The 27,565-nt window shown below is 40.7% G+C and overlaps 1 protein-coding gene across 1 annotated transcript; it reads left to right on the top strand.

Annotated features, from left to right (window-relative positions):
- Positions 1–13,351: 13,351 nt before the first annotated feature.
- On the top strand, positions 13,352–15,661 carry LOC129250482 (uncharacterized protein K02A2.6-like). The gene has a single exon (XM_054890108.1). The coding sequence runs from the start codon at positions 13,352–13,354 to the stop codon at positions 15,659–15,661; it is 2,310 nt and encodes a 769-aa protein (XP_054746083.1).
- Positions 15,662–27,565: the final 11,904 nt, after the last annotated feature.

Below are 27,565 nucleotides of genomic sequence, written 5' to 3'. Positions count from 1 at the left end.
CATATTTTGTAAACTTGACATTTTAAACGTCCGAATGTATTTCCACCTGCGAATGCCGTAAATTTTCCTATTTTCCGTCGATGCTCTTCTATGTTCTTACCGAGTCTTACCAACCGTGCAGGTTTATTGCGTTTGTCAGCCGACCTGAGCTCTTTTTGTTTTAGATTTAGTTGATTGTTTTCAAAATGCTTCTTAGTAATTTCTTCAGAAATAATTTTAGCAACGCAGTACATAATTATTATCAGTTCTTCAATATTAAATTCTTCGTTCAGCATGTTTGGTAATACAACCATGTTGTAATATTCAACCAATTTTGCGAGTGTTGCACAGATGTTTCGGCAGATACGGCAGGCTCATCACAGGCATGCCTTTGTATAGGGTGATCAATCATGAGGTGCTTTTTTCAATAGTTAAAAAAAAAAACAAAAATGTAAATTATGTTCAAAACCTTTATTTATCATTTGAAAGGACATTCTTTGACATTTACTTTTTGAATATGACTTCATTCAAATGTTGGCCGCAACTACGCTTAAGGTGGTCCATTCTGAAGGTGCAATTTTCAATCACTCGTTCGAGCATTTCGTGAATAACACGCGTAATGTTGGCTTCCAGAGCTTCAATCGTAGCTGGTTTATCAGCCGTTGTTTTCTCTGGGTGTAAAGGTAGCTCTTGAACCTGTTCTGGTTGCTCTTCATCCCAAATACGGCAATTTTGCTTATTGACGTAACCATTGAGCCAGAAATGCGCCTCATCGCTGAACAAAATTTTGCTCGAAAACAGCGGATCTTCAAACTCTGATTTTCATAATACAGTTGAACAATTTGTAGACGTTGTTGCGGTGTGAGTCTTTCCATAATGAAATGCCAAACGCTGTTCAACAAATCCACGATGACAGTTTGCCACAACTCGCGCGCGATCTGTAAAAAAAACGCAAATGAAAAAAACTCCTCTTAATTGATCACCCTATATTTACCATGAAAATTTTCCTGAAAATTATTATGTGAGCCTTCAAAATCTATTGACTGACTCTATTGTGTCGCTTACGCACTCAATGCGTCGAGGTACGTTCTGTGAGTTCTCAGCAGTCTTCGGATTAGTTTGCGGGGCATTGTTTTGTTGCGAAGGACTTGCTGGATTTTCCGAGTCGAAACTGTGCACTCTGCCCACTTCCTGTGTAATTTTTTCCCTTCTTGCTTCTGTGATGTAAATATGTCTACGTATTGCTCTTAATTGATCAGACAGATTTTGTTCTGACACATCCATTTGCGGATGTTTGTCGTTAAATTTTTCATGTCAAAGTTTTCTAAAAAGAGTTTTGTGTGTTTCTAGTTTAGTGATCTGTATATATGTATATATATATATATATATATAATTGGCGCGTACACTTCTGTTAGGTGTTTGGCCGAGCTCCTCCTCCTATTTGTGGTGTGCGTCTTGATGTTGTCTGTATATATGTGCTTAATAAAAATTCGTTAATTTCTGGTGTCCGTTCGTTAATTTTTACGCTGTTTTGGTGATACAGTCGGTCTGGTCGCTGTATGCGATGCTTGCGAAGCAGCTCCCGGCTGCAAAAAGGTTTGCCTATTAGAGTTCTTGTTTTGTCTGACACACACTCCAGAAGTGCACGAGTATGATTAGAATTAAAATCAAGGTTATCCGAGGCTTGATTTATTCTTCTCATTTTAAAATGGTTCCATTTTATACCTGCTACCAGATGTAGTGAAAGCCGCTGCTAACTTGAAGTACAGACGCTCACCAGATAGCCGCCCATTTTGGAACAGTCGCTTCCCGGTTTGGTTTTCTAGTTTTGATCCGTGTACAGCGATTGTTTCCTTTTTCGTTTTATTTCTTAAGTTAGTTCACTATATATTTCCGGTGTATTGCGCATTATAGTTTTATCGGTGAGTATTGTAGTGTCCCAGTATAGGGTATTTTCTTCACTGTCTAAAGGGTATATATTAGGATTCTATTTTTTTATGTATTTTTTTTTTTTTGCAATTATGTTGTGCCTATGTATATATTCTGTGCCTGCTAAAATTTGCCACCCTGCGGTTATGTGGCATTTGTCGTTAATTACAATCGGGTCTTTGGTTATTCATTTTCTGTTCATTTTCTGAATATTTGGGTCTTCCATAATGTGTAAGTGTTTGCCATGTAACTGATTATTATTTATTTCAATGTTTTGTAGGTTTAGTGGAGTGTAGTGCTTCTCTGCAAGGACTATTGCTTCGTGTAGATCGGATATGTGGTTGTGGAAAAATTGTTTTAATTTTGGAATTTGGTTATTTTGAAGGTTTTGGATATCAAGGAATCCTCTTCCTCCTTCTAGTCTTGGTATTGCAAGTCTCTGGTGCATGAGTAGGGAGTGAAATTTTCTACATTTGGTAAGTTGTCTTCTTTTGTTCTTTCCAGGTTGTCAATATCAGTTTTGGTCCAGTATATTATTCCGAAGGAGTATGTGAATATTGGTATAGCGTACGAGCTGATTGCTCTTGGAATTTAGTTGGGTTTTAAGTATCTGGTTAAGGCGTTTTTTGTATTTCAGTGAAAGTTGGTTTTTAATGGAGATGTGGTCTATTTTTGTACTTTATTGGAATCCAAGATCCGTACAAATGTACGTTTAATGTTCTTCCATGTTTTCAAGAATTTGATCGTCTAGTTTTTCAGCTTTGTGCTGTGCTTTACTGATGCCAAAGCTCATTTGTATATCGTTAATTAATTGTTTTGTGATTTTTAAAAGTGTTTTTAAGTGTGTTTGCGTGGATATGTATACAGGGTTTGATTGAAAAGTAATGAGCCTTCCCGCGCGGAGCGTCTGCCAAGCGATCAACCGAATCGGCTGGTGGGGGAAAATGATCGTTGGACCTTCCCCTCCCACTAGAAACCGGTCCCAGTTCGCTGGCAACACCGCTGCAGTTAACATCGTTCCGCGTGGAAAAGCTGTTTTAAAAGTGTGTTAGGATTTTACAGTGGCGAAAATGGAGCGATCGTCTTTTTCGACTCTCGAGGCATCGTCCACAAGGAGTTTGTACCTCTAGGAAATACTGTAGGCGCGGCATTTTACAAAGAAGGGCTCCTTCGGCTGAAAAACCGCGTCGCCCGGGTTCGGCCCGACCTCGTCTACAATTGGATCCTTCATCACGACAATGCGCCGGCACACACCGCCTTCCTCTGCACCTCTGCATTGGCCAAGATCTGTCCCCTCCGGACTTCTTCTTGTTCCCGCGCCTGAAAAGAAAGCTGAAGGGGAGGCGTTTCGACTCCATCGAGGCGATCCAAAAAACTGTGACTGCCGAATTGAACGCGATTCCGGCGGATGAGTGTAAAAAATGTTTCCTGCAGTGGAAGGACCGCTACCTGCGGTGTATTGACGCTCAAGGGTCCTTTTTGAAGAATATTAGATGTATAAGCCAAAAGGTTTAATAAAACTGCTTAAAAAAAATAAGGCTCATTACTTTTCAATCAAACCCTGCAGTTTGATTTCGTCCATGTATAGAAGATGGTTTATTTTGTGTTTTGTAATTTGTTTGTGTTTTATATTGTATCCATATGTTGTATTGTTGAGGGTGTTGGAAAGAGGGTTTAGACGGATGGAAAACCAGAGAGCACTTAGAGAGTCATTTTCATTTTTTTATGTCAATTTATTCTGTTCTTATTGTTTCTGTGGATGTTATTAAATTTATTTGTCTTTTCTATTTAGAAATATTAATTTTGTGGGTGTATTTTGTATATTTGAAGCACTTTTATTAGCCAGCTATGTTGCACGTAGTCGAAGGCTTTCTGGTAGTCTATGTAGCATGAATGTAGATTTCGTTGTTTTAACGTGGCTTGTTTCATAATTATTGTGTCAATTGTAAGTTGATTCTTGCAGCACTGACTGTTTTTTGGCATCCTTCTCGCGGAGAACTACTTTGGACCAAAGCAACGTTTATCGGTGGTACAAAATGTTCTCAGAAGGCTGAGAAGATGTGAACAACGAAAAGCGTGTCGGATGCCCGAGCAACAACAGACGAAAAAATTGATTAAGTGAAGAAAATTGTATTGGCCAATCGTTGAATCACCGTTAGAGAAGTTGCTGAGGACCTACACATATCGATTGGCTCGTGCCATTCGATTTTTTCAATGATGTGGGCATGAGACGGGTCGCCCAAAATTCGTATCAAAACTGCTCAATTTCGACCAAAAACAACATCGCATGAACATTGCTAATGAGATGTTGGACTCTGTCCGCGACGACCCAAATTTGCTCCAGAGTGTCATAACTGGTGACGAATCGTGGACTTATGGTTATGACGTGAAAACCAAAGCTCAATCATCTCAATGGAAGCTGCCGCACGAATCAAGACCGAAAAAAACGCGCCAAGTTCGGTCGAATGTAAAATTTTTGCTTTCCGTTTTCTTCGATTGCAGGCGCGTTGTGCATCATGGAATATTACCTACAAGTTATGCGCAATTTGCGCTAAGCAATCCGCCAGAAACGCCCGGATTTATGGAAAAACAAAAATTGGCTCTTGCGTCACGATAACGCCCCTGCTCACACATCGCTGCTTGTGCGCGACTTTTTGGCCAAAAACAATACCCTAATGATGCCACAGCCACCGTATTCCCCAGATCTGGCTCCCTGTGACTTTTTCTTGTTCCCGAAACTGAAGAGGCTCATGAAAGGACGACGCTACTCTATGATTGACGAGATAAAGACGGCTTCGAACTAGGAGCTGCACAAGATTAAAAAAAAATGATTTTTTGAAGTGCTTCGAAGATTGGAAAAAACGTTGGCACAAGTGAATAATATCTCATGGGGATTACTTTGAAGGGCACAAAATAGATATTAATGAATAAATAAAATGTTTTTGAAGAACACACCTCGCAGTGTAGGGAGGCATGTTATTGGCATATAGATCGAAGTTTAATTTTTTGTTCTTTTGTTGGGGGGATTTTTTGAAAGTCTTCTGTAGATGCTAATTTTTTGTAAAATGTTGTTTGGTTGTTTGTGAAAAGCTTATAATCAGTCCTCCTTTGGTTGGCTTATTTATAACGTGCCAGTTCTACCGCATACACTTTCAATTTTTTGTTTATGGGTGTACATCATTTCGTTCAACGGTTTATTATAATATATATCTGTTTGTAGAACGCTTAGGCATTTATTTATTTTATTATACATTTTTCGATCTATTGTCGTTCTGTTCTTGTATTGTGTGAGTTGTCCTAAATTTCTCCGGAGCTTATTTATTAAATTTTCAATTCGTATTTGTCACTTTCATTTTCTTGGGTTAGATACATATGTACAGGGTCCGGCACTCGAAGTGTAATCATTTAAAAAGACAAAACATTTAGTATTGAAAATTACGTTTATTCAATTCAATGTAAAAAATGGGTGAACATAATACACAATTCAGAATCAATTTACTTTTGCTCGATATCGCTGCTTGCCCGAATCTGACTTGCAGTTATTTTGGTACACTCGCGGACATTGGCTTTTTTCAACGCCTCGGGACTGGTGAACTTTTTAGTTCGGACCATGCTCTCCAAACTGGCCAAAAGAGAATAATCCATCGGATTCGCGTCTGGTAAAGTTGAGAGCCATTGTGTGGACGTTATAAAGTTCGGAACATTGTTTTTTAGCCATTCTTGGTTCACTTAAACTTTGTGAAACGGAATACTTACCCGATAATATTTCGCATTTACCTTGACGCCAGGCTCGATGAAAACGATTAAAGAGTGTCCATCTGAAGTTAAAGCGGCCCAAACCGTTACCTGTGGCGGGTTCTGCACCCTGGTTGTCAATTGATGACTCAAAGTCTCGTTTGAACGATCGGTCAAATAAACCCTATCGTTTTGGGAGTTTACGAATAGCTCGATTCGAAAAATTTTCTCGTCAGAAAACACAATGCTCGGAAATTTACCGCTTTCGGCCAGGCGAGCAATTGACTTGTTGCAGCTTTGGTGTAAGATTATGTCCATGTGATTGGCACTTCGTCGGGGATTTCACTCAAGTGGCTTGTTCACTTTTTGAACCATTTCACGTGACGTTGAAGTCTTCTGAGGACCACCTTCATGACGTTTCGCCACGCCACGAGTATCATTGCAATGCGTAATGGTGCGAAAAACAAAAACTTTACTTGAAGGGGCTCGAGCTCACGAACAATCGCTGGTTGTGATATTCCAGCCAGCTGCGCGAGCGGTCTGAAGTTGGTTACGCATCGAGTGCCGGACCCTGTATATATGCATGTGTGGATGTCTTCTATTGTTGAGTCATTATGTAAATAAGATGGTAAAATTTGATTGTTAGGAGCAGCTGATTGCAAAACAATGGCGTGGCCTGAGGACCATCAGGACCAAGTCGAGTAAGATCCTGATTATGGCATACTGGAGTGAAAGCAAATTGCAAACGAGCTGGAGCAGAGAACCTCTGCAATCCCAGTAAGCGGAGTGAAATCTTGCTGAAACGTCTTATAGAAGGGTTCTCTGTTTCCCCGCCATATTAAAGTATGTCCTCCCAGTTTCCAAGAATAACCATAGGACTTACTGGTACTACATACACGAGCGGTGATAGCGGCTGTAAGTTTGGGCCTTAAAAGCATGGAAAAGCATAATAAATTAATGTAAAAAAAAACAGCAGTAATACAATTTACACAGGGAACAAGGACGAAGTTGTATCGCCCTTTAGGAGGAGCTCTGTCATAAGCAGCACACCTCCAAAAAAAGCAGCAACCACAAGTAATACACCGGTGGCAGTAACAGCTGAAAATAGTTCAACAAACTTGGCGGCCAGCCAACGACGGGCAAACAAAATGGCTGCACATACAATTCCCCTCAGTGACTCGGCAGGTACTCCGACAAGCCACCAGCAGCAGTTAGACCCCGAAGGTGAGCAATGGACAGCGAGCTCTGACAGCGCGTGGGAAAGGATATCGACGGTCTTCTACAGTAGGTTGAACCACATCGAAATGTACACGGAAGTAGCAATGAAAATCGTTGAGCGCACCACCGGCATTATGTCTGCAACAGCGCATACAAGGAAAACAACGGCGGCTGAAAACACTGCAGCTCTACCCGAAAAAAGAGATAGAACTAAATCTAGTCCTAATGTAGCTCATGGGACAGAAATATTGCCAGACACCAAGAGGAGAAGGTCAAAATCTCAACAGAACTTACCCCCCCAAGGATCATAGAGAACAACGGCAGAAAGTACAAAGCAAAAAGAAGCCGGCAAACGATAGGATGACCAGCGGCTCACTTCGCCCGCGTTACGATGTGATCATTATCGAAAGAAAAGTGGCAGGAACAACATACGCGGACATGCTTCGCGCTATCAAATCCAACGCTTTGTTGAGCGAAATGGGCGATAAAGTGAGGACAATGAGACTTACGCAAAAAGGAGGGCTATTGATAGAGCTCAAAACAAACAAGGACAGTGAATCATCTAGTTGTCAAACTGTTTTCAAAAAAGCCCTGGAAGGTGTTGCAACAGTCAACCTAAAGACCCATTGCATCACACTGCAATGCCTTATAACAGAACTGAACTTGGAGGAAGAGATTGCTGGACGCGATATCAGAGCAAGCACAAATAAAGAGGCCAGATAAATGCGCCATCAAAAGTTATGCATGCCACGTACGGCAGGCGCTCTACAATTGACCTATCATTTGCTGATCGTACCACAACGAATCGCACAAAATGGAAATTATACGAGTCAGTTTATACTCATAGCGGTCACCTGACCATTGTAATGGATGTACGTACTGTAATGCCAAAGATTCATCTAAGACAGTCAAGAAAAGATAGAAACAAAAGTACATAGTAACTTTTGGACAAGTATGGAAGACACTTACATCTTCCGCAAGATCTAGATACTGGGGAAACGGAAAGCCAGAATATTAGTGGATAGATGAAATAGCTAAACTTCGTAAGGACAGTAACTCTGCTAGAAGAATAGCTCAAAGAGCGCGAGGTCGTGCAAACTACTGTGAACTACAGGAGAAATATAAATACTGAAAATGATGGGTTAAAAACGCAATTAAAAAAAGCAAAAATCGGTGATTTAGGGAGCTGCGAGAACAAGGCCACAACGATCCTTGTTATGAGCAAAATTAAAGGACTAAAACCGCCGGACAGGTGACCGGTGCTAATGAAAAAATAGTTTCAGTCCTCTTTCCCCCACAGGAAGCAAGGGAGTCACAAAATTGCGTAATATGAAAAATTGCAATGGTTCCTCAAGTGACAGAAGAAAAAGTTTTTAGGACCTTAACGAGGATAAAGGATAGCAAACCCCCCCTGGCCTGACGTGATTCTCAATATAGCGTTAAAGGAAGCAATACAGTCAACTCCGAAATTTTTTTCAGACCTATACACGGCATACCTTACCGGGGCAAAGTTCCCAGCGAGATGGAAAATACAACGTCTGGTTCTCATACAGACCCCTATATCTGCTGGACACAGAAAGTACTGGAACACATTATCTGCGAACGACTTCAGGAGCATCTGGAAGGCTCGACAGCATCAACACGGTCCTCAAAGGTCTCAACGTACCAGCCTACCTTGTTCGCATTATTAGCAGTTATCTGAGTGACCGAATTCTCGATATGAAACTGAAAATAGCCAAAAAACGTACAAGGAATCCGGTGGTGTACCATAAGGATCAGTACAGTGACCAACTTTGTGGAACATCATGTACGATACACTTCTGAAGGTGAAGGTGGGCGGAAGCCAGCGCCGAAATTGTGGGATACGCCGATGATATTGCCCTGGTGGTAGTTGATAGGAAACTTGACCACTTAACGAATCTAAGTTAGATTAGCCGGTCACAAAACCGAAGCAGTTCTAATAAGCGCTGGAGGACGAAAGTCCTTTGAGCTGAACATAGGTACTCACCGTATAATCTCGGAAACGGCGATAAAATATCTTGGGGTCTGGATCGACAGAAAACTTTTCAGGCAGCATTTAATAGATGTAACTTCCACGGCGGCTTCTGTCAATGGTGCCCTGACGCGATTTCTCCCTAGCATAGGGGGGTTCAGGGAAATCGCAGACGATTACTGTCATTGGTTGTTGACTCTATAACTCTTTATGCAGCACCTATCTGGGCGGGGACCAAAAAGTCTAATGTACGGGAGGTCACCCAGACATACAGGCAAGGTGCGCGGCGTGTAGCTACGTAATAGCTATAAAGATACCTCTGAACCTCTAAGCAGATGAAATGTTTTGGCGCTGTAGAACCCGGCTGGTGAACGACTGCTGACAATAGGCCGGTGGCAGCAGCTGTAGGATGAGTCACAAAGCGGACGTTGGGCCTACAAACTCATACCACGTGTTGATGAAAAGTTAATGAGAAAACATGGAGACATCGACCATCACCTTCCGCAGTTGCTCAGCGGACATGGCTGTTTTCAGGAATACCTGCACCATTTTAAGCTGACACACAGCCCTTTGTGTCCAAACTGCACGAATACTGACGAAAACGGAGAGCACGTTATGTTTTATTGCGACCGCTTCAGAGAGGAACGAGCTATCCTGGAGCAAGGCCTGGGTCATCAATTATCCCCCAGCACCCTCAAACAAGATATATGCGCAACCAGCGGTAAGTGGGAGGCAGCCCAGCATTCCTTCTCTTACATAGGGAAGCATAACCGTTTTCAATAATCCTTTTTCTCTCATTATTTTCCTGGTATATCTGGGGTCGTACTTATGGGTCGTCGAACATATTGTTTTCCGTCAGATCGAAATATGCATATTTATATTTGTTTTATCCGTCCATAGCACATTTCTTCAGTTTCAACGGAACTACTATTTTGCAAATTCTACTGTTTGATTAATCGTTTTTTTTTTTATTTTCGTAAATTTTTCATTAATCTGACTCTTTATTCAGTTCCATGTAACCTATATTTAAAATTTAGTTAATTAGTTCTCCATTTCAGGGCAACTAAGAGAAATGCATTACGTTTAAAATTTGTTGCTATTACGAAATAGTTACCGCTTCCATTATTCGAGCACAGAACTCATTTTTTACTCAAGTTTGCCGAAAATAAGAATGAGGCAAAATAGAAGAAGAAATGTAGTATTACAACATAAGCCATTAGCCACTGATAAAATATTGTAAACAATTATAAAAACAATTTGAAAATATGTGCCAATTCATACACAGAGACATCTGGAAGCGAGACATTGGAAATTCGCTTTTGATATTTCATTCGCGGTCACACGGGCAAAACTGTTTTCGGCAACATTCATTCGTTGCTTTTAACGTTAACTTCTTTGGCATCTTCTGTTTCGAATATATTCTACAATCCGCGAACATGTAAAACCGAGCCGGTTCGTCAACAGTTTCTTAAATATTTTATGGAATAAGGCAAACTGGATTGGTTAAATAATTTTTTTTTTTTTTTTTACATATATGTATATCTAAATTTGTATACTTGAATAAAAAAAAATTTAATTAAAAATACTTCATATTAATAAATACTCCCGGTGGTCTCGAGCTCGAAAATTTAGGGTATTTTTTTACAATAAAAAAAAAATTAAAAACGATATTTCAAAATACAAAAATCAGAATTTTTTTTTTTAATTTTAATAATTTAAAAAATGGCGCTGAAGTTGACCTGCCGAAAAATTGAACCTGGTTGGTGTTGTTCATTTTGAAAAAAATTGAGAAAATGGCGCGGTGTTGAATTTGACACTCTAAATATCGGGGTTTTTCAGTTGTTTAATAAAAAAAAAACCAAATAATTGAAATAATAATATGATTCTAGTACGCGCGATAGCCATTGATGTTGTGAACAACATATTTAAATTTCAGACAATTCGTTTTTTTTTTATAACACCGGGCCGAAAAAAGTCGTTTCGATATAAATGAATTTAAAGCAGCAGTGGGACATGTTCTGCAAGCACCAGTGATGCCCACACATGCAGTCATTCCCATGGCAGCCGGTTCTACGTTACCGGAATGACTCGGGTTTTTTCCGACCAAGGGCTGCCGCCCCAGTAAACTAGCCCTATCTAGTGTACCGTATCCCATCCCACACATGCAGTTCTATGCACTGTTTCTAGTTCAGTGGTGTTGTAGCCCTTCTGAAGAGCTACCCACCAAACAAGGCAACCCTACGTCAAAATTTGCAGAACCACTAAGTTGTACATTGTTGAGGAATGCGAAATAGTAATATGGCAACCCTGATCTAAAATGTCAAAAAGCACTATAATTGAGAAGACAGCCTAGCACGTTGCTGAGGTCGATCGTAATAAGCTGAATTAATTAACCACTTTAATTGAATTGTATTTGGTATAGCATTTAATATTGTTAACTAATTAGAAGTAATAAACGTTCTGAAGTAAACATATAAGTGTGGTGTCGGTAGTTTGGCACACATCAGAGAGTATAACAGGTGGATCATACCACACATCGCAACAGGTGGCGACGAGGAAATTGGTCTCATAACCTACAAAACTGCAAAGTAAGAACATAAACGAAAATGGCAGAACAAGAGGAACTTATGAAACTGTTGCAGATGCAAAGCAAATTACTGGAGCAATTGACTCAAAGATCAAAGCAGCCAGTAGAATATTCAAAAGAACAGTTGATGGAGACATTGGCAAAAAGCATAGCAGAATTTTGCTATAATGCCACAAACGCACTCACATTCGACACGTGGTATGCACGTCACGAAGACGTTTTCTTGGTCGATGGCAAAGATTTGGACGAAGCATCACGTGTTCGCCTCTTAATGAGGAAGCTAAATCCAATTGCGTATAACAAGTATGCAACATATATTTTACCAAAAAATCCACGAGATTTCACATTCGAAGAAACAATCTCCAAGTTGGGAGAAATGTTCGGTGCAAATGAATCGCTCTTCAGTATAAGATACAAATGTTTACAAATTAGTAAGAATCAACAGGAAGACCTGGTATCGTATGCAGCCAGGGTCAATGCTCAATGTGAAAAATTTAGACTGTCGGAACTTTCGGCAGATCAATTCAAATGCCTCATCTATGTCTTTGGGTTGCAAGCACACACAGAAGCCGACATTCGTATAAAAATATTGGCAAAACTAGAAGAAGATTCACAGCAAACATTAAACTCCCTGGTGAGCCATGCGCAAAAATTCATCAATCTAAAGAAAGATACAGCAATGGTGGAAGAGACAAAAGCCGTAATAGCCAACGCAATACATGCAAATACACGCCAAAGCAAGAACGATGCAACTAAAATTAGCAAAACAAATAAGGCGAAGATTCCAAAAACACCCTGTTGGAGTTGCGGAGACATGCACTATGCAAAATATTGTACATATCACAATCAAAAGTGTAACAAGTGCAACAAATACGGTCATAAGGAGGGGTACTGTAATTCATACAGCGCCAGCAAAAGCAAAAGCACAAAACCTCAGCGACACAAGCAACAACAAACGAGCAGCAAAGGTCACAACAGTTGCTTACAAGTAAATTCAATAACGCATGTTAATCGACGCAAACACACAACAGTAAGCATAAAGCCGATAGAAACCGCAACTTCATCGTTTCCGTCGTGTGATGTCAGAATGCAGGTGGACACCGCCTCGGACGTCTCGCTAATCGGAAAGTCCACATGGATACAAATGGGTCAACCGGGAATACGGTTGGAGAACAAATACGTTACCAGCGCATCAAAAGATAAGATTCAACTACTAGCCGAATTTTCTTGTGAAGCTAGGCTAAGCGGGGAAGTACAATAATGTCATTTATTCGTAACAAATATTGATTCTTTGAACATCTTAGGAGTTGACTGGTGTGACATTTTCCATATTTGGGAAAAGCCTCTCAATCTCATTTGTAACAACATCATATCGGTTCAAGATCAACAATCTACTATTTTGAAGCATATACAGCAAGACTATTTGGACATATTCAAGCCAAACCTGGAAAGTTGTAGCACAGTTACATCAGCATTGCATCTAAAGCCGGATGCTAAACCAATTTTTCGCGCAAAAAGGCCAGTAGCATATTCCATGCTACCGTACATTGAAGAAGAACTAAATAGATTACATCAATTAGGGGTTATCACCCCTGTAGAATTTTCTGAATGGGCAGCGCCTATCGTAGCAGTGAAGAAACCGTCTGGCAAGGTTCGGATCTGTGGCGATTATTCATCAGGGCTAAACGCATGGTTAGAGCCGCATCAATATCCGCTGCACACGCCAGAAGAAATTTACGCTCGCGGGAAGTCATTGTTTTACCGTAATAGACCTATCAGACGCGTATCTACAGATACCCGTCACAGCAGAGTCAGCCAAGCTGCTCACCATTAACACGCATATGGGTCTGTTTACGTTCAATCGACTCGCACCAGGTATCAAAAGCGCTCCAGGAGCGTTCCAACAAATCATGGACACCATATTGGCAGGCATAGATTACACCGTCGCTTACATAGATGACATCATTATAGGCGGTGCAACCTTTGAGAAACATGTCGGAAACCTTCATAAAGTGGCGCAACAGCTACAGAAGTATAAATTTCGGGTCCAGTTCGACAAATGCAAATTTTTTGCTGCACAGGTAAAATATTTGGGAAACATTTTAAGCAAAACAGGTATAAAACCTGACCCCACCAAAATAAGCCAGATTCTAGCACTACCAGTACCCAAAAATGTGTCAGAAGTCCGAGCATTTCTGGGCAGTGTAAACTATTATGGAAAATTCATCGCAGAAATGTCCAAAGTCAGAACACCTTTGGACAAATTGCTTCATAAAAATGAAAAGTTTAATTGGAACGCTGATTGCCAAAAAGCCTTCCAGCAATTCAAACGCATTTTAAATTCAGATTTAATGCTTACGCATTATAACCCCAATTTACCATTGAAAGTGGCAGCAGACGCCTCCAATAGAGGAATCGGTGCGTTTATTTGTCACGTTTTTCCGGACGGATCAGAGAAGGTTATACAACACGCCTCAAAAGTTTTAACGGATGCAGAGCAAAAGTACTCGCAAATTGAAAAGGAAGCTTTAGCATTAGTTTTTGCGCTAAAGAAGTTCCACAGATTTATTTTTGGACGTAAGTTCACATTGTGCACGGATCATAAGCCGCTAATCGCAATATTTGGTAAAAATAAGGGCATCCCAACGTACGCAGCAAATAGGCTTCAGCGATGGGCACTAATATTGATGATGTACGACTTCAATATCCAATACATTAAAACAACAGAATTTGGATGTGTAGACATGCTTTCGCGCCTTATAGCAAATCACACAAAGCAAGACGAAGACATGGTGATAGCTTGTACTCAAATGGAAGAAGAAATGAACACGATTATTGAAGACCAATGTGAAAAACTTCCGGTGAGTTTTGAAATGATAAGAAAAGCTACAAAGCAATGTTCAACGGCCCAAGCTGTCATAAACGCATTATCAAATGGATGGAAACAAGAAATAACACCAGAATTACAGCCATTTTATGCACGGAAAGATCCACTCAGCGTGATTCAAGAGTGCCTAATGTTTCATGAACGCATAGTGATTCCGAAGAAATTACAACCACGAATTTTACGTCAACTACACAGAGGACATCCAGGTAGAGAACGGATGAAATTGTTAGCAAGGAGTTACGTGTATTGGCCTGGTGTGGACGAAGATATAGTCTCGTATTCACGAAATTGTCAACTTTGTGCATCAACAGCAAAAATGCCTGTAAAACATACACTACGATCATGGCCGTTAGCAACAAAACCAATGGAACGGTTACACATTGATATAGCAGGACCATGCAATGGTTTTTATTACTTCGTAATCGTAGATGCATTCTCAAAATGGCCTGAAATTTTTCAAATAGAGAATATCACAACGCAAACAATCATTAGCAAGCTAAATGAAACGCTTTCACGTTACGGAGATTGTGACACACTGGTCTCCGATAACGGCACACAATTTACGAGTGGAGCGTTCGAACAATTCGTAACATCGCGGGGTATTCAACACATAAGGACATCGCCTTATCATCCCCAGTCCAATGGACAAGCGGAACGGTTCGTAGATACACTGAAAAGAGCATTAAAAAAATTAAAAATGGAAGGAACGGATTCAGAAAACTTGCAAACATTTTTGCAAACGTATAGATCCACACCAAATCCGAATGTGGTAGAACGTAAATCTCCTGTAGAAGCCTTCCTTAACTGGAAAATCAAAACAACGTTAGACTTAACTAAGCCACAAACAACGGAAATCAAACAACGAAATTTAAAACAAGAAAAGCAGTTTAATGTCAAACACGGAGCAAAATCTAGAGAATTTTCGAATGGAAACCTTGTAAACGTTAAATGGCATCAAGGCAATGATACGTTTTGGGTTCCTGGCGTTATCATAGAACGGATTGGTTCTGTGAACTACAATGTCAGAATTGAAGTAAAGGGCAACTCAAAACTGATTAGATCACATGCAAATAAAATGGTAAAACGGTATGGAAACCATACTGGCAATCGCGATGTGACTAAATATTTATGCGACGTTTTTGATCTCACAGAACTACCACGGTTCAATGAAGAAAATCAACCCGTACTACAGCCAGAAACTGTTGAAGTGGCTCCCCTAGTGGAAACCACCTCATCTGGTTCTAATGCACATGCAGAGACAAATAGAGGAACATCAACGAGTCGCAGGATTCGTAGACCACCAGCATATTTGAATGAGTATGATACTTCCTAACAAAGGGAGGTGTTGAGGAATGCGAAATAGTAATATGGCAACCCTGCTCTAAAATGTCAAAAAGCACTATAATTGAGAAGACAGCCTAGCACGTTGCTGAGGTCGATCGTAGTAAGCTGAATTAATTAACCACTTTAATTGAATTGTATTTGGTATAGCATTTAATATTGTTAACTAATTAGAAGTAATAAACGTTCTGAAGTAAACATATAAGTGTGGTGTCGGTAATTTGGCACACATCAGAGAGTATAACAGGTGGATCATACCACACATCGCAACATACATCCAAAGTACGACACGTGGCTTGAAACCCCATTTTTTGGGGAACATAGATTTACAAGCGTTTTTCTGAGTGTAGCCAGTGCACCTTCCAAAATTTCAGCCATTATTGATGGAAAGGGTCCTGAGAAATGCTGTATCAAGAGTGCGCAGCCTTCTCATAGCTAGGCTTTCACATTCACATAAAAGGTGTCTGACTGTTTCCTCTTCTTCTGTATTAAGACAGCTTCTACAGAAATCGAAGTACGGGAGTCCTAACCTTCTAGCGTGGCTGCCTATTAAACAATGAGCAGTTAATACACCTATCATTTTTCTTATAGATTCTCTGTTGAATCTTAGCAAGATCTTCAATCGACCGCTGTTCCAGTTCGGCCATGTCTGTCTGCTTAGTTCGCATGTTGTGAGGTTTTGCCAGCTTGTATTATATTTACCTTTTTGATGGTTTCCCTGTCTATAAGTAATTTACAAGTGGCTATGGGAATGGGTATCAGCGCCTTATCCGGTTCGAGATCGAGCGGTTCGTGCAAGTTCATCCGCGTTACAGTTTTCTTCAATGTTCCTGTGGCCTGATACCCAGATAAGGTGCACCTTGTAGCACTTAGATACGTCATCTATAGCGTTTTTCAATAGGTGCGCTTCAACTTTTTTGCGATAGGGAGGGCGAACGACGCAATATTTTTTATTTTTCGCTTGTCATTTGTAAACTTCATTAGTATACATTTCATCATGGAACGCTACACACTTGAGCAACGATTGCAAATTGTGCAAATTGTTTATGAGAATAATCGTTCTGTTGCTGCTACTTTAAGAGCATTACGGCCATTTTACGGTCCATTTAACAAGCCATCCCGTTCGACAATCGACCGTCGAGTAACAAAATTTGTATCTACGTTTTCGCTACATAATGTTCCGGTGCCAGTGAGAGCAAGAAGTGCACGAAGTGTTGAAAATATTGCTGCCGCCAGGGCTTCAGTTCAAGAAGACGCAAATGTGTCGCTCACACGACGTTCTCAACAATTGGGCCTTTCTGTGTCGTCATTGTGCCGAATTTCGCGAAAAGATCTTGGGATACATCCGTGCAAGATCAAGCTGACACAAGAACTGAAGCCGTTTGACCATTTGAAGCGACGTCGATTCGTAAATCGGGCTGAAGATCAACTCGAAAATGATCCAGATTTTTTCCAGAAAATCATCTTCGGTGATGAAGCTCACTTTTGGCTCAATGGCTTTGTCAACAAGCAAAATATGCATTACTGGGCAGAAAGCAATCCACACGTGATTCATGAGGCACCGTTGCATCCCGAAAAAATCACTGTTTGGTGCGGTTTACATGCCGGCGGCGTAATTGGCCCATATTTTTTCGTTGACGAGAACGATCGTCACGTTACTGTGAATGGAAATCGATACCGCGACATGATAAACGACTATTTTTGGCCGCAATTGAATGGTATGGACTTAGACGACATGTGGTTTCAACAGGACGGGGCCACACGCACACGCTACAATTGATTTGTTGAAGAGTAAGTTCGATGAGCGCATTATTTCCAGAAATGGACCAGTCGAATGGCCGCCGCGCTCGTGTGATTTGACGCCTCTAGACTATTTTCTTTGGGGTTATGTGAAGTCATTGGTCTACAGTAACAAGCCGGCGACGATTTGTGAGCTCAGAGCCAATATTGAACGCGAAATTGCTGGAATTTCGGCCGATTTATGCAAAAGAGTGGTCGAAAATTGGGTTCAACGATTGGCCTTCGTAAAACGTGCACGCGGTGGTCATGCAAAAGAAATCGAATTTCATACTTAAATGTATATGTTCAAACTCGATAATAAAAAAAAAATAAGTTAAAAAAGTCAAACCGTTTGTGTTTTATTCAAAAAAAAAAGTTGAAGCGCTCTTACTGAAAAACGCTTTAGTAGTTTAAAACATTCTAGAACTGTTTTTGACGAGTGCGTTTTTGATTCAAGCGCTTTTATTGCTGCTTGACTGTCCGAGTAAATGAAGACTTCATTTGTGGATAAAACTCTCGTTTTTATTTCTTTAAGTCCCTCTTTTATGGCAGTGACTTCCGCCTGAAATATACTGCAATGATCAGATCAATTATCGGAGTAGACCCCTCCACCTACTTTGTTGTCCAGTTTTGAGCCATCTGTGTAGATGTTTAAGTCATTTTTCTTAACAATAAGCCCGTTATCCCATTCCTCTTTGGAAGGAAATACTGTGACAAAGGATTTATTAAAATTGATGTCCTTGGTCTTACAGAAATCCGTTGTGCTGGGAATGCAGGGGAATTGTTCTAAAACTGAAGAGTGTCCTCTTTGGTTCGTTCTGAGTAGGCCGATTTCTCTTAGTCTGAGAGTTGCTTTGGCAGCTGTTTGCTTACCGTATTGCTCTATTGGTAAAATGTTAAGCATAATATTTAGTGCATCTGTGGGTGTGGTTCTGAGGGCCCCGCCGATGCAAAGACTGGCCATTCTTTGTACATGTGCCATGGTTCTTTTAATGTACAATTTATCTAGAGCTGGCCACCATACTAATATGCCGTATGTAAGGATTGGTCTGACAATTGCCGTGTAAAGCCAGTATACGATAGATGGGGAGAGACCCTAACTTAGTCCTATCAGCTGTTTTCAAGAGTATAGTGCTATTGTCGCCCTTTTTACTCTATCTTCGACATTAGCCTTCCAAGTTAGCTTTCGGTCTAGTATTAGACCTAAGTAGCGGGCCTCATCACTAAATGACAGTGCCGTTCCACCTAGAGTCGGAGGAGCTATATTTGGAATTTTGTGTTTCCTGGTAAATAGGATGAGTTCAGTTTTATTGGAGTTGACGCTTAGCCCATTTGCTTTTGACCAGTTTTCAACCATGTTGCGATCACAAATCTGCTCAAGAGCATGTTTTTGATGAACTCAACCAGAGGCCAGAGATCCCGAAATCCGTCAGTGCCTTTATTATGGTATCCGGTAGGATATTGTTGAACGCGCCCTCGATATCTAGAAAGGCTACCAGTGTGAATTCTTTATTATACATTGACTTCTCGATTTCTGTAACAAGTGAGTTAAGTGCTGTTTCAGTAGATTTCCCTTTACAATACGCATGTTGTGAGATACTGAGCTTATTAGGGCTGATGTTAGCCCTAATATGCTCTTCTAAAATTCTTTCTAATGTTTTTAGCAGAAAGGAGGATAGGCTAATTGGCCTGAAATCCTTAGGTGTTGTGTGTGAACTTTTTCCCGCTTTAGGGATAAAGACCACTTTTACCTCTTTTCATACTCATGGGACACTTTTAAGTTTCAGAGCAGCCTTAAATATGGTCGTCAACCACTCCATGATGTAGTTGAGTGAATGTTGTATTTGGGCCGGGAATAATCCATCTGGACCCGGTGATTTAAATGGTTTGAACGTGTTCACTGCCCAGGTTATCCTAGTTTCAGTGATTATTTCTTCAATGTTAGAGTTTGGTCTTTCTGTACTATTGTTGATTAATACGTTAGATGATTCGTTGCTGGAAAAGTGTGTGTCCACTAGCAACTTCAGAGTTTCGTCACTCGAAGTAGTCCAACTCCTGTCCGGTTTTTGGAGGTATCCGGTGGAATAGTGTTTTTTTGAAAGGAGTTTACGCAGTCTGGAAGCCTCGATTTCTCCACAGAACGTTCTCCAACCAGACCTTTTCGCTTTCCTAACTTCTTTGTCAATTTTTAGCTTACTGTAATAGCAGTCCCAGTCTTTACTCTCTCGTGTCGCTTTCGCTCTATTAAACTGTCTTCTGCTGTCGTTTCTTAATGTAGTCAAGTCTTCTGACCACCAGGGCGGCTTTTTCTTCCCCTTATGCTTAATTAAAGGGCAAGCCTTGTTTAGCGCAGTTCTACATACCTCCGTAAGGTTTTGTACGTGTTCGTTCAATGATTCTCATGATGAATATATGCCAGTTGGTCTTTTTCAAGTTTCTGCTGGCGGGCGGGGCCCGTGAGTTGTTTCCCCAAATTTTATTTTTATGTAGCGATGATCGGAGTAAGAGTGGTCATTCAGAACCCTCCACTGCGTCATCTTTCCGTAGAGGGTGTGACATGCTAGCGTAATATCAAGAACTTCTTTTCTATTGCGCGTAATAAATGTGGGTTCATTGCCTTTGTTACACACTAAAAGCTTACTACATATTATATAATTAAAGAGAGACTCACCTCGTTCGTTTGTATCCGAGCTCCCCCATACGGTATGGTGGGCATTGATATCACCTCCTAGGACTAGTTTGCGGTTGTGTGCTTTGCAGTCTTCCACAAGGCTTCTTATTAGCGGCGACGGCAGTGGACCTGTGTCGTCTCCGGCAAAATAGAACAAGGTTAGCCAGATGTTGCTTCCGCTCACTTCCCAGCTAACCGTCGTAGTATCTGCGTTACTGAAATATTGAATCATAAATATGTTAAGATGTGCTTTTGCAATTATGCATGCTCTTTTAGTACCTTCACAATTGGTCTTGTATACTTTATAACCTGATGTCCTCAGACCACAGATTTCGCCATTCCGTACCCATGGTTTCTGGATGAGGACTACATCCGGCTGATCTACTGCCAGACGATCCAGGAGGGCAAGGCAGGTTTCCTTACAATGGTGTAGGTTTATCTGCAGAAGATACATCAGCTGTGAGCGTTATGTCTGGGTCTTCTTTGTTTTCGCATAAAAGTTCCCTTTTGGAATACTTACGCTGTTGTACGGAATACTTACCCTCCCGTTCGAAGTACAACCTCCCTAAACCCATTTCTGAGCCTGAAGAGGCGTATTCTTCTTCGGTGGGATGGTCGTCTTCGCTCATGGGTTCTAGTTCGCTCATGGGCTTTGCACTTTCCTTCGTGGTGAGGAAATCTATTGCATCCGTGTCGGTTTTATAAATGTGAAGCTTTACCTTTACAAAACCGTATCTCAATTGCCCATCGCATTTCGCTAACGGTTCAATTGAGTTTTCTGTGAGGAGCAGGAGATCCTGCATGGTGGCGCGCTTCTGTTCTTTCGATTCTTCCACGATGTTCTTGTTGGTAAGTGTTTTAACATACCTCCACTCCTGCGTTGGGATATCCGAATTGCAGAAACGAATGAGCTTCATTATGTCTACCGGGTCTTCGACAGTTGAAGGTAACCAAACCCTTGCTCGCGGCCTGGACGGAATATCCTTCCTGTCCACGACTACTAGCTTGGCATTTGGGTACACTTCGCCGACTTTAGAGATGGCCTCTTTATGCAGCTGAACCGATCTCTCATCGTCGCACGCTATTATTTTTATCTGGCCTTGGTGCCAGCTTAAGTCTTCGCACGCAGGCGGGGGGCCGGAGCTCTCCAGAATAACCTTTAGTGCCACTTTCGTTAGTTCGGCCTCGATCCATTTCCATTGGACCTTGGGGATCATTCCTTCAGGATGGTTCTCGTCCAGAACTCCTATGATAATGCGGTCTTTTGCAACCTCCTCAAATGATCTTCTGGGCGTCACGCCCATTGATTTGTGCCTTTTTGCGCTTGGCTTATTATCTTCCAAGGACCGTTGTCGTTTTGGAGCCGATTGTATTGGTTTGAAGTCGGGGTTAAAATCAGGAATGATCGCTTTCGCTCTTTCAATCGCCTCTTTCAACTCCTGTGACATTTCACCTTCCTTTGAGTGAGTTTCGTGCACCCTCCTTAGGAGCCTAGCTGCGTTTCTGCGATCCTGGTAGCTCGCTTTCACTGGGTCTACCACCCTCACAAGCAGCCATTCTTCGGTACCGGAGCTAGCAGTAGCAGTGCTTCCGGTCGGGACCGTTTTTGGGGGCTGAATCGCAGTTGACTGCCGGGCTAGTGCACCCCTACTTGTAATTGGACCTTTGTCCAGTTTTGGTTGTGTGGCAACTGGCCTCGCTTTCGCTGAGGCTGTCGCTGTGTGTTTCGATCGCCTTATTAAGCCGATGTATGGCGTTTTCTTCGAGCTCGGTGCGACCGTTGCTCTTACTGCGGAACTGTTCGTTCCTGTCGGTCTATTAGAAGGAGGTCCGATCTCCTTTTTTTGTTTGTTTTTGGATGGTCTCTTTGCATTTTTGGACCCACGAGGGTCGGAGAAAGGATGTCCACCCGTGCATAGCTCCGAACTACACGAGTAAGGCTAGTTATTACGGAGGGCGCCAGTTATCCGTAAGCTCCGTTCGAGACTTGGTTATTTATTAGAAGGGCCCCAAGCCTGACAGATTCTCGGCACGGGTCGCATCACACCCTAATCCAGCCCTTCACCCCCGACCACGTTAAAAGTACTTTGAGTAGTGCTGTACTATTGAGGAGTACCGAACCCTACCCATAGTACCCTTACTTAGCTAAGTACCTCCTGAAAATAGGAAAACTGTGGTACTTATTACCACCTGGCACCCTAGGGGAGGGCTCAGTGGAGGATTTTCGCCAGCCATATATATATATATACGCCAGAAATTTTTGCTCTAGTGTAGATGGTTTTGTCTGCAAGTTGCCCATCTTGGATAATCTTATTTCCTAGGACCCATATAGCTGCCTTCCTTGTTCTATCCGAAACCCACGTTCCAGCGTCTGGATTGGTTTATTCCTCACATATTACCGCCACGTCTGCGTCCTGTTCGTGCATCGTTTTCACTTTCCTGCATGATTTTTTTAATTTTTATTTGTATCACTCTCATTTTCTTTTTGTTTTGCATGCTGTCTTGTAAATTGGGCATTTTTTACTACCCATTTGGTGCTTGATGTTAAACCTTCCGGCTCTATTCTTCTTCTTCTCTTCTAGCGCTGGAAGGCTTATAGCGCCTGTTTAAGTACCTGCATATTCCGATCTTACATTTTTAATTGAGCTTTCGCAAAAGTTACTTAGTTCCTTGATTTGTAATTTAGCAATCCCTTCTTTATATTCTCGAGTACGCCCTGTCTGTGCTCTTGTAAGTTGCAGCAGTATCTCTCCTTTGGCTGTCTTTCTGATTCGTGATACATTTTCATCAAGCGGCTAGAGCCTTCATTTGTTTTGCCGGCCCTCAATAAATCGCTATATGACATGTTGCCAGTTTTTGTGATAACTACGGCATCAGGTCGCGGAGTAGGACTCATCTTCTTCTTTTTTTTGTGTGTAAATATATGTATGTAAACATATAAATGGCAATATTGTGTCGATACAATCAAACACAAACGCACACAAACCGATGTATTGTGTAAATATATAACTAAACTAAAGCAGCTGTTTTCTACGCGCACAAGTTTTGCTCAATTTTGTGTATCTCACGGACAACTGACAAAGACTACAGTAACGTCAGTGAGTGGGGGCGCCATATCGCCTTGTCGATAAAAGCTTCAAATAGAAGAGAAAAGGTTAGGCTTAACCAAGTTGTCCTGCAAAATGAATGCACGTCTCGATCTATAAAACATAACACTTATACTTTGGTTGAAATTGTCAAACTGTCATTGGTATCAGCTGCATCATATGTTACATCTGCAGCGTTGCCAGTTTTGCGCGTACTGTTGAGGTAATCATAATTTTATATCTTATAGTTTAGATGGCAAAATAATTTTTTTTGTAATTAATATACCAGTATTGACTAATGTGAGAGAAAAAGACAAATGCATTGAAATTTCTTGAAAGAAGAAATAAAAAAAAATGTCTGTAGATTTTTAAACCGATCCATAAAATCGATTTTTCTAAATTTGGTTACGAATTTGTTACGTTCTCATTCAAATAAAATGTCTCACAATAATTCTTCTCAGTTTAATCACTGGATTGCTAAATAAAAGTCACAAATTAATGCCTTATACATGTGCTTAATAACTATCGTAATTTCTAAATTTGGCGATCCGTATCTTCTGTCAACTTCTGTCTCGCTATTTGGTGGTGTTCATTTTCGTTTTATTGTTAACAATTTTACTTAATAGTTTATTTTAGTGTACCTATAATTTAATAAGTTATAAACACAACATTACTTAATATTATTTTTTAATGTTTCCACTGATTTGCCTTTGCTAGATGCATGTTGAGAAGGTGATAGCTTTTTGCTTAATTGCTTGCACTGCTTAATTGGCAATAAACACATACATTAGGTAGCTACTTTCCAGTCTTTTCAAATGTGTTGTTTTTCGCTGCGATGACGCCCGTGAAGAAGAAACTCTCACAAGTACTCCTATCCCGGCATAGCAATATGCACGATTTGTAGCCTCACAGACACACCTACGTAATAATCACCTCTCCACAATCGACCACTTCCCGCAGAACTGCCAAAATGGTATAATCTCACGGGGTTGGTTGGCTCATAGGCTGTTAGGTATAACGTTTACGAACCTCCGCGGGTGCTAAATCATTGGGGATATGTTTTGCATGCGCGCAGGTTCGCTTCCAGTTATCACCCGATTTCGGCAAAATATATTTTCTTCGTTTAATATGCTACAGGCTTCGGGAGGATAGCCTGGGCATGGAAATAAGACATGACGATAGAACGACGAATTTCTTCTTCTGCAATATTTTTACGCCATGCTTTAATATCTTTTTGGGATAGCTTTATATACATTTTCTGCATTTCGTGCGACAAAATGTCTACGAGGACTAGACCTGCAATAACGAAGGAGGCATCGTCCGAAATTGTTTGGGATATCACATGGCATGGTGGGTAGTAATACGAGTAGTGAATTGTCGCGTGGAATGCCTTCACCTTTCATCTTTTGCGAATTCTGTCACTACGTTGCGAAGCACACGTCAATCGATTCAAGCTTGATGTCTTGCCATATGCTTGTGAAAAAAGGTGCTGATGTTGAAGCGAATCAATTTTAAGCTAAGTATCTCGGCATCACATTACGATATCCTTCTGAATTCAGCATTATGGCTCACTGGTGTAATTGTACGCCCGTTCGAGTTTTTTGAAAAAAGCTTCTGTACCAGTAAAACTGAACAGATTCCGTTCCCAAAGAAATTATTTCTAGGTCTCTAAGGATTTATTTCTAAAATGCTTCCTGTCTTAGAGCTAAGTCTAAGGCTCTCCTTAATCTGTATATGTTCTTGTTGTGGCTTGGTTAAATGCTGAATTTAATGAAAATGAATACTTTGATTTGAATCTCTTTAATGTATACCGGAAAGACCGAGCTCCCCAAAAAACATGACTGTCAAGGGGTGGAGGCGTTTTAATAGCTGTTTGGCGTCAGTATCGATCATTGCTGGTGCAATTAAACAATGAGGACTCAGTTCTGTATCATCTTTGCATCATAGTACATGCGAAATCAAATCTTTACGTCTGTGCTAGTTACATTCTACCGACCAGTCCAGATAATTTTGTTGACAATATAATAGCCCTTGTGGGCATTCATTCTGGCTGCAACTTGTGCGTACTTGGCGATTTTAATTTGCCTAAAAAAATAACTGTGCTTAAATTGCTAAAAACGTCAACAGCTTTTCGGAATCTTACTTAGTTGATAGCTTTTTAAGTTCAGATCTTATGGAAATTAATAGCTCTGCTAATATTAATTAATAGCTGTGCTTTCTCGAATTCTAGATCTAGTTTTCTTAAACGACGACATGAATTTCTCACGTAGTGAATGTGGTGATCCGGTGTAATTTTAGTGTTGGTAATACTGAAATCTCCATGTTGGATTGGGACTCACTATTTGCTGGATCTAGTCTGTCAACTTGCTATGCTATTTTTAAAATGAAAAGGTATGATAGTTTTTGTAAATATATACCATCTACTAGAAATAAGAGCTATAAAATTCCTTGGTGTATACTAAAATTAAAAAAGCTTAAGAATTTGAGAAACAAGCTTTTTAAAAAAATTTTAACTATCTCATGCAAAAGTTCATAGAAATAAATATTTGCGCTTTGCTAAAAAATTTAAGTATTTAAGTAAGGTTCTACAGTGTAATTATGTTCGAGGATTTGAGGATGAAATTAAAACGAATCCTAAGCGTTCTGGCGATATGTAAAATCCAGGAATACTTGCCTTCGTTCGGCGGTTTGCCTTGATGGAGGCCTTATCATCAGTGCCACATCAATAGACTTGAACGTATTCCAAAGAAATTTCTTTGTTTTGCACTCAGATCTTTGAACTTCACCGATCTGATTCCTTCATATAATGCAAGGTGCGCATTTCTAAACTTAAAATCGTTACAAAGTAGAAGAAATATACTGTCACTCTGCTTTTTTTTCGATATTATAAATGGGGCACTTGTCTCGCCCTTACTCTTAGAGCGCATTCATTTGCACAAACCTCGAAAAAACCTTCGGAGTAATGATTTATTCTTTCTAGACCGTGTTAGAACTGTTTATTCCTCGGAAGCACCTATGATTAGAACATTGAATGAGTTCAACCCTGTTTCAAATTCTTTGGCTAAATTTAAGTTTAAATTATCTCTTCAAGATTTCTTAAATAGAATCGAAACATGTCTATACATATATATAATTTTTACAAATACTCTTAGTTCTATGTAGTCTGTAAGAAAAGAATAAATGAAATTGTACGGAAGCCGCAGATAGTCCGCAAAGAGCTTAGCCGATGGACGGCTATCAGTTTTTTTCAGTAGCTATTTGTGTTCAGTGCATCAGCGGCAGTGCGGCATACAAAAGAACTGAGCTTGCTACCCTGCTATGTAGTTTTCTTTTTCTGTGGCTAGGTCCGCCGCTGTTTAGCATTATTCGTAGCAGGCAGGACTGCAGACTTGATGCCTTCTCACAGCATATTCCAGATGCGTTTTAAAATTAAAACGACTGTCAATCATTACTCTTAGGTACGGGGTTTAAACTAATAGTTACAGTCCCAACATTTACATTCATAGTTTCTACTATCTTTCTGCTGCTTTTTAGCACTACATCGGTCTTATCCTGAGCTAATTCCACCTTCATAGACCTTAGCCAAGCCTTAATCCTGCTCACTGATTCACTGGCTATCCGCTCAATTTAGTGGATATGTTTTACCACGATTACCATCGCGACGTCCTCCGCGAATCCAATGACTTTAGTTCTAGGGGGCATATCTAGTATTGGAACCCCGCCATACATTAAGTTCAATGGCAGTGGACCCAGAACTGATCCCTGTCGCTTTTAAACCTCTGTTTACGGTCCGTGAAATAGCTCTCAATTATTCTTATAATATAACTAGGCGACCCTTATTTTGAGAGGGCTTCTAGTATACGCTGCCAGCTAACTGTAAAAAGCGTTTCTAACGTCTAGAGCAACCACAGCACGGTATTATTTTTTCCCACCGCGCCCTCTCTTGCCTTCAATGACTTCTGTTACTAAGTCTACCACGCATTTAATAGCATCCACAGTTGAACGGGAGTATCTTCAGTGAAAGATGACAACCTGTGACAAACAATTCTCTCGATAATTTTTCCCATTGTGTATAGTAAACATGAGATTCGGTAAGATTCGGGTTCGGCAGGCTTTTTGTTGCGCAAGTGTTTGCTTCTTCCAACTCTTTGGGAAAGTGCCTTTGTTAAGGCAGGCTTGGAATACTGCTAGAAATATGTATGAATATTTGGAAATCGCTTATTTGAAGTATACCATCTGCAGAACCTGGGTTTACATTTATTGGTGACAGAGACCAGTTTGTATTATTCATTGTTCAAACCGCAAACCCAATCTTTTACGAACCATGGTTCTCAGATGAGCCCAATATCCTCTTCTCTTT

Source organism: Anastrepha obliqua, chromosome 6, assembly GCF_027943255.1.
Source record: "Anastrepha obliqua isolate idAnaObli1 chromosome 6, idAnaObli1_1.0, whole genome shotgun sequence".
NCBI lineage: Eukaryota > Metazoa > Arthropoda > Insecta > Diptera > Tephritidae > Anastrepha > Anastrepha obliqua.
The sequence above is the reverse complement of the archived record's forward strand: the minus strand, read 5'-3'. Positions and strand labels throughout refer to the sequence as shown.

Excerpts from the sequence above, each read along its gene's own strand:
- LOC129250482 (XM_054890108.1), top strand. The coding sequence starts at position 13,352 with ATGGACACCATATTGGCAGGCATAGATTACACCGTCGCTTACATAGAT.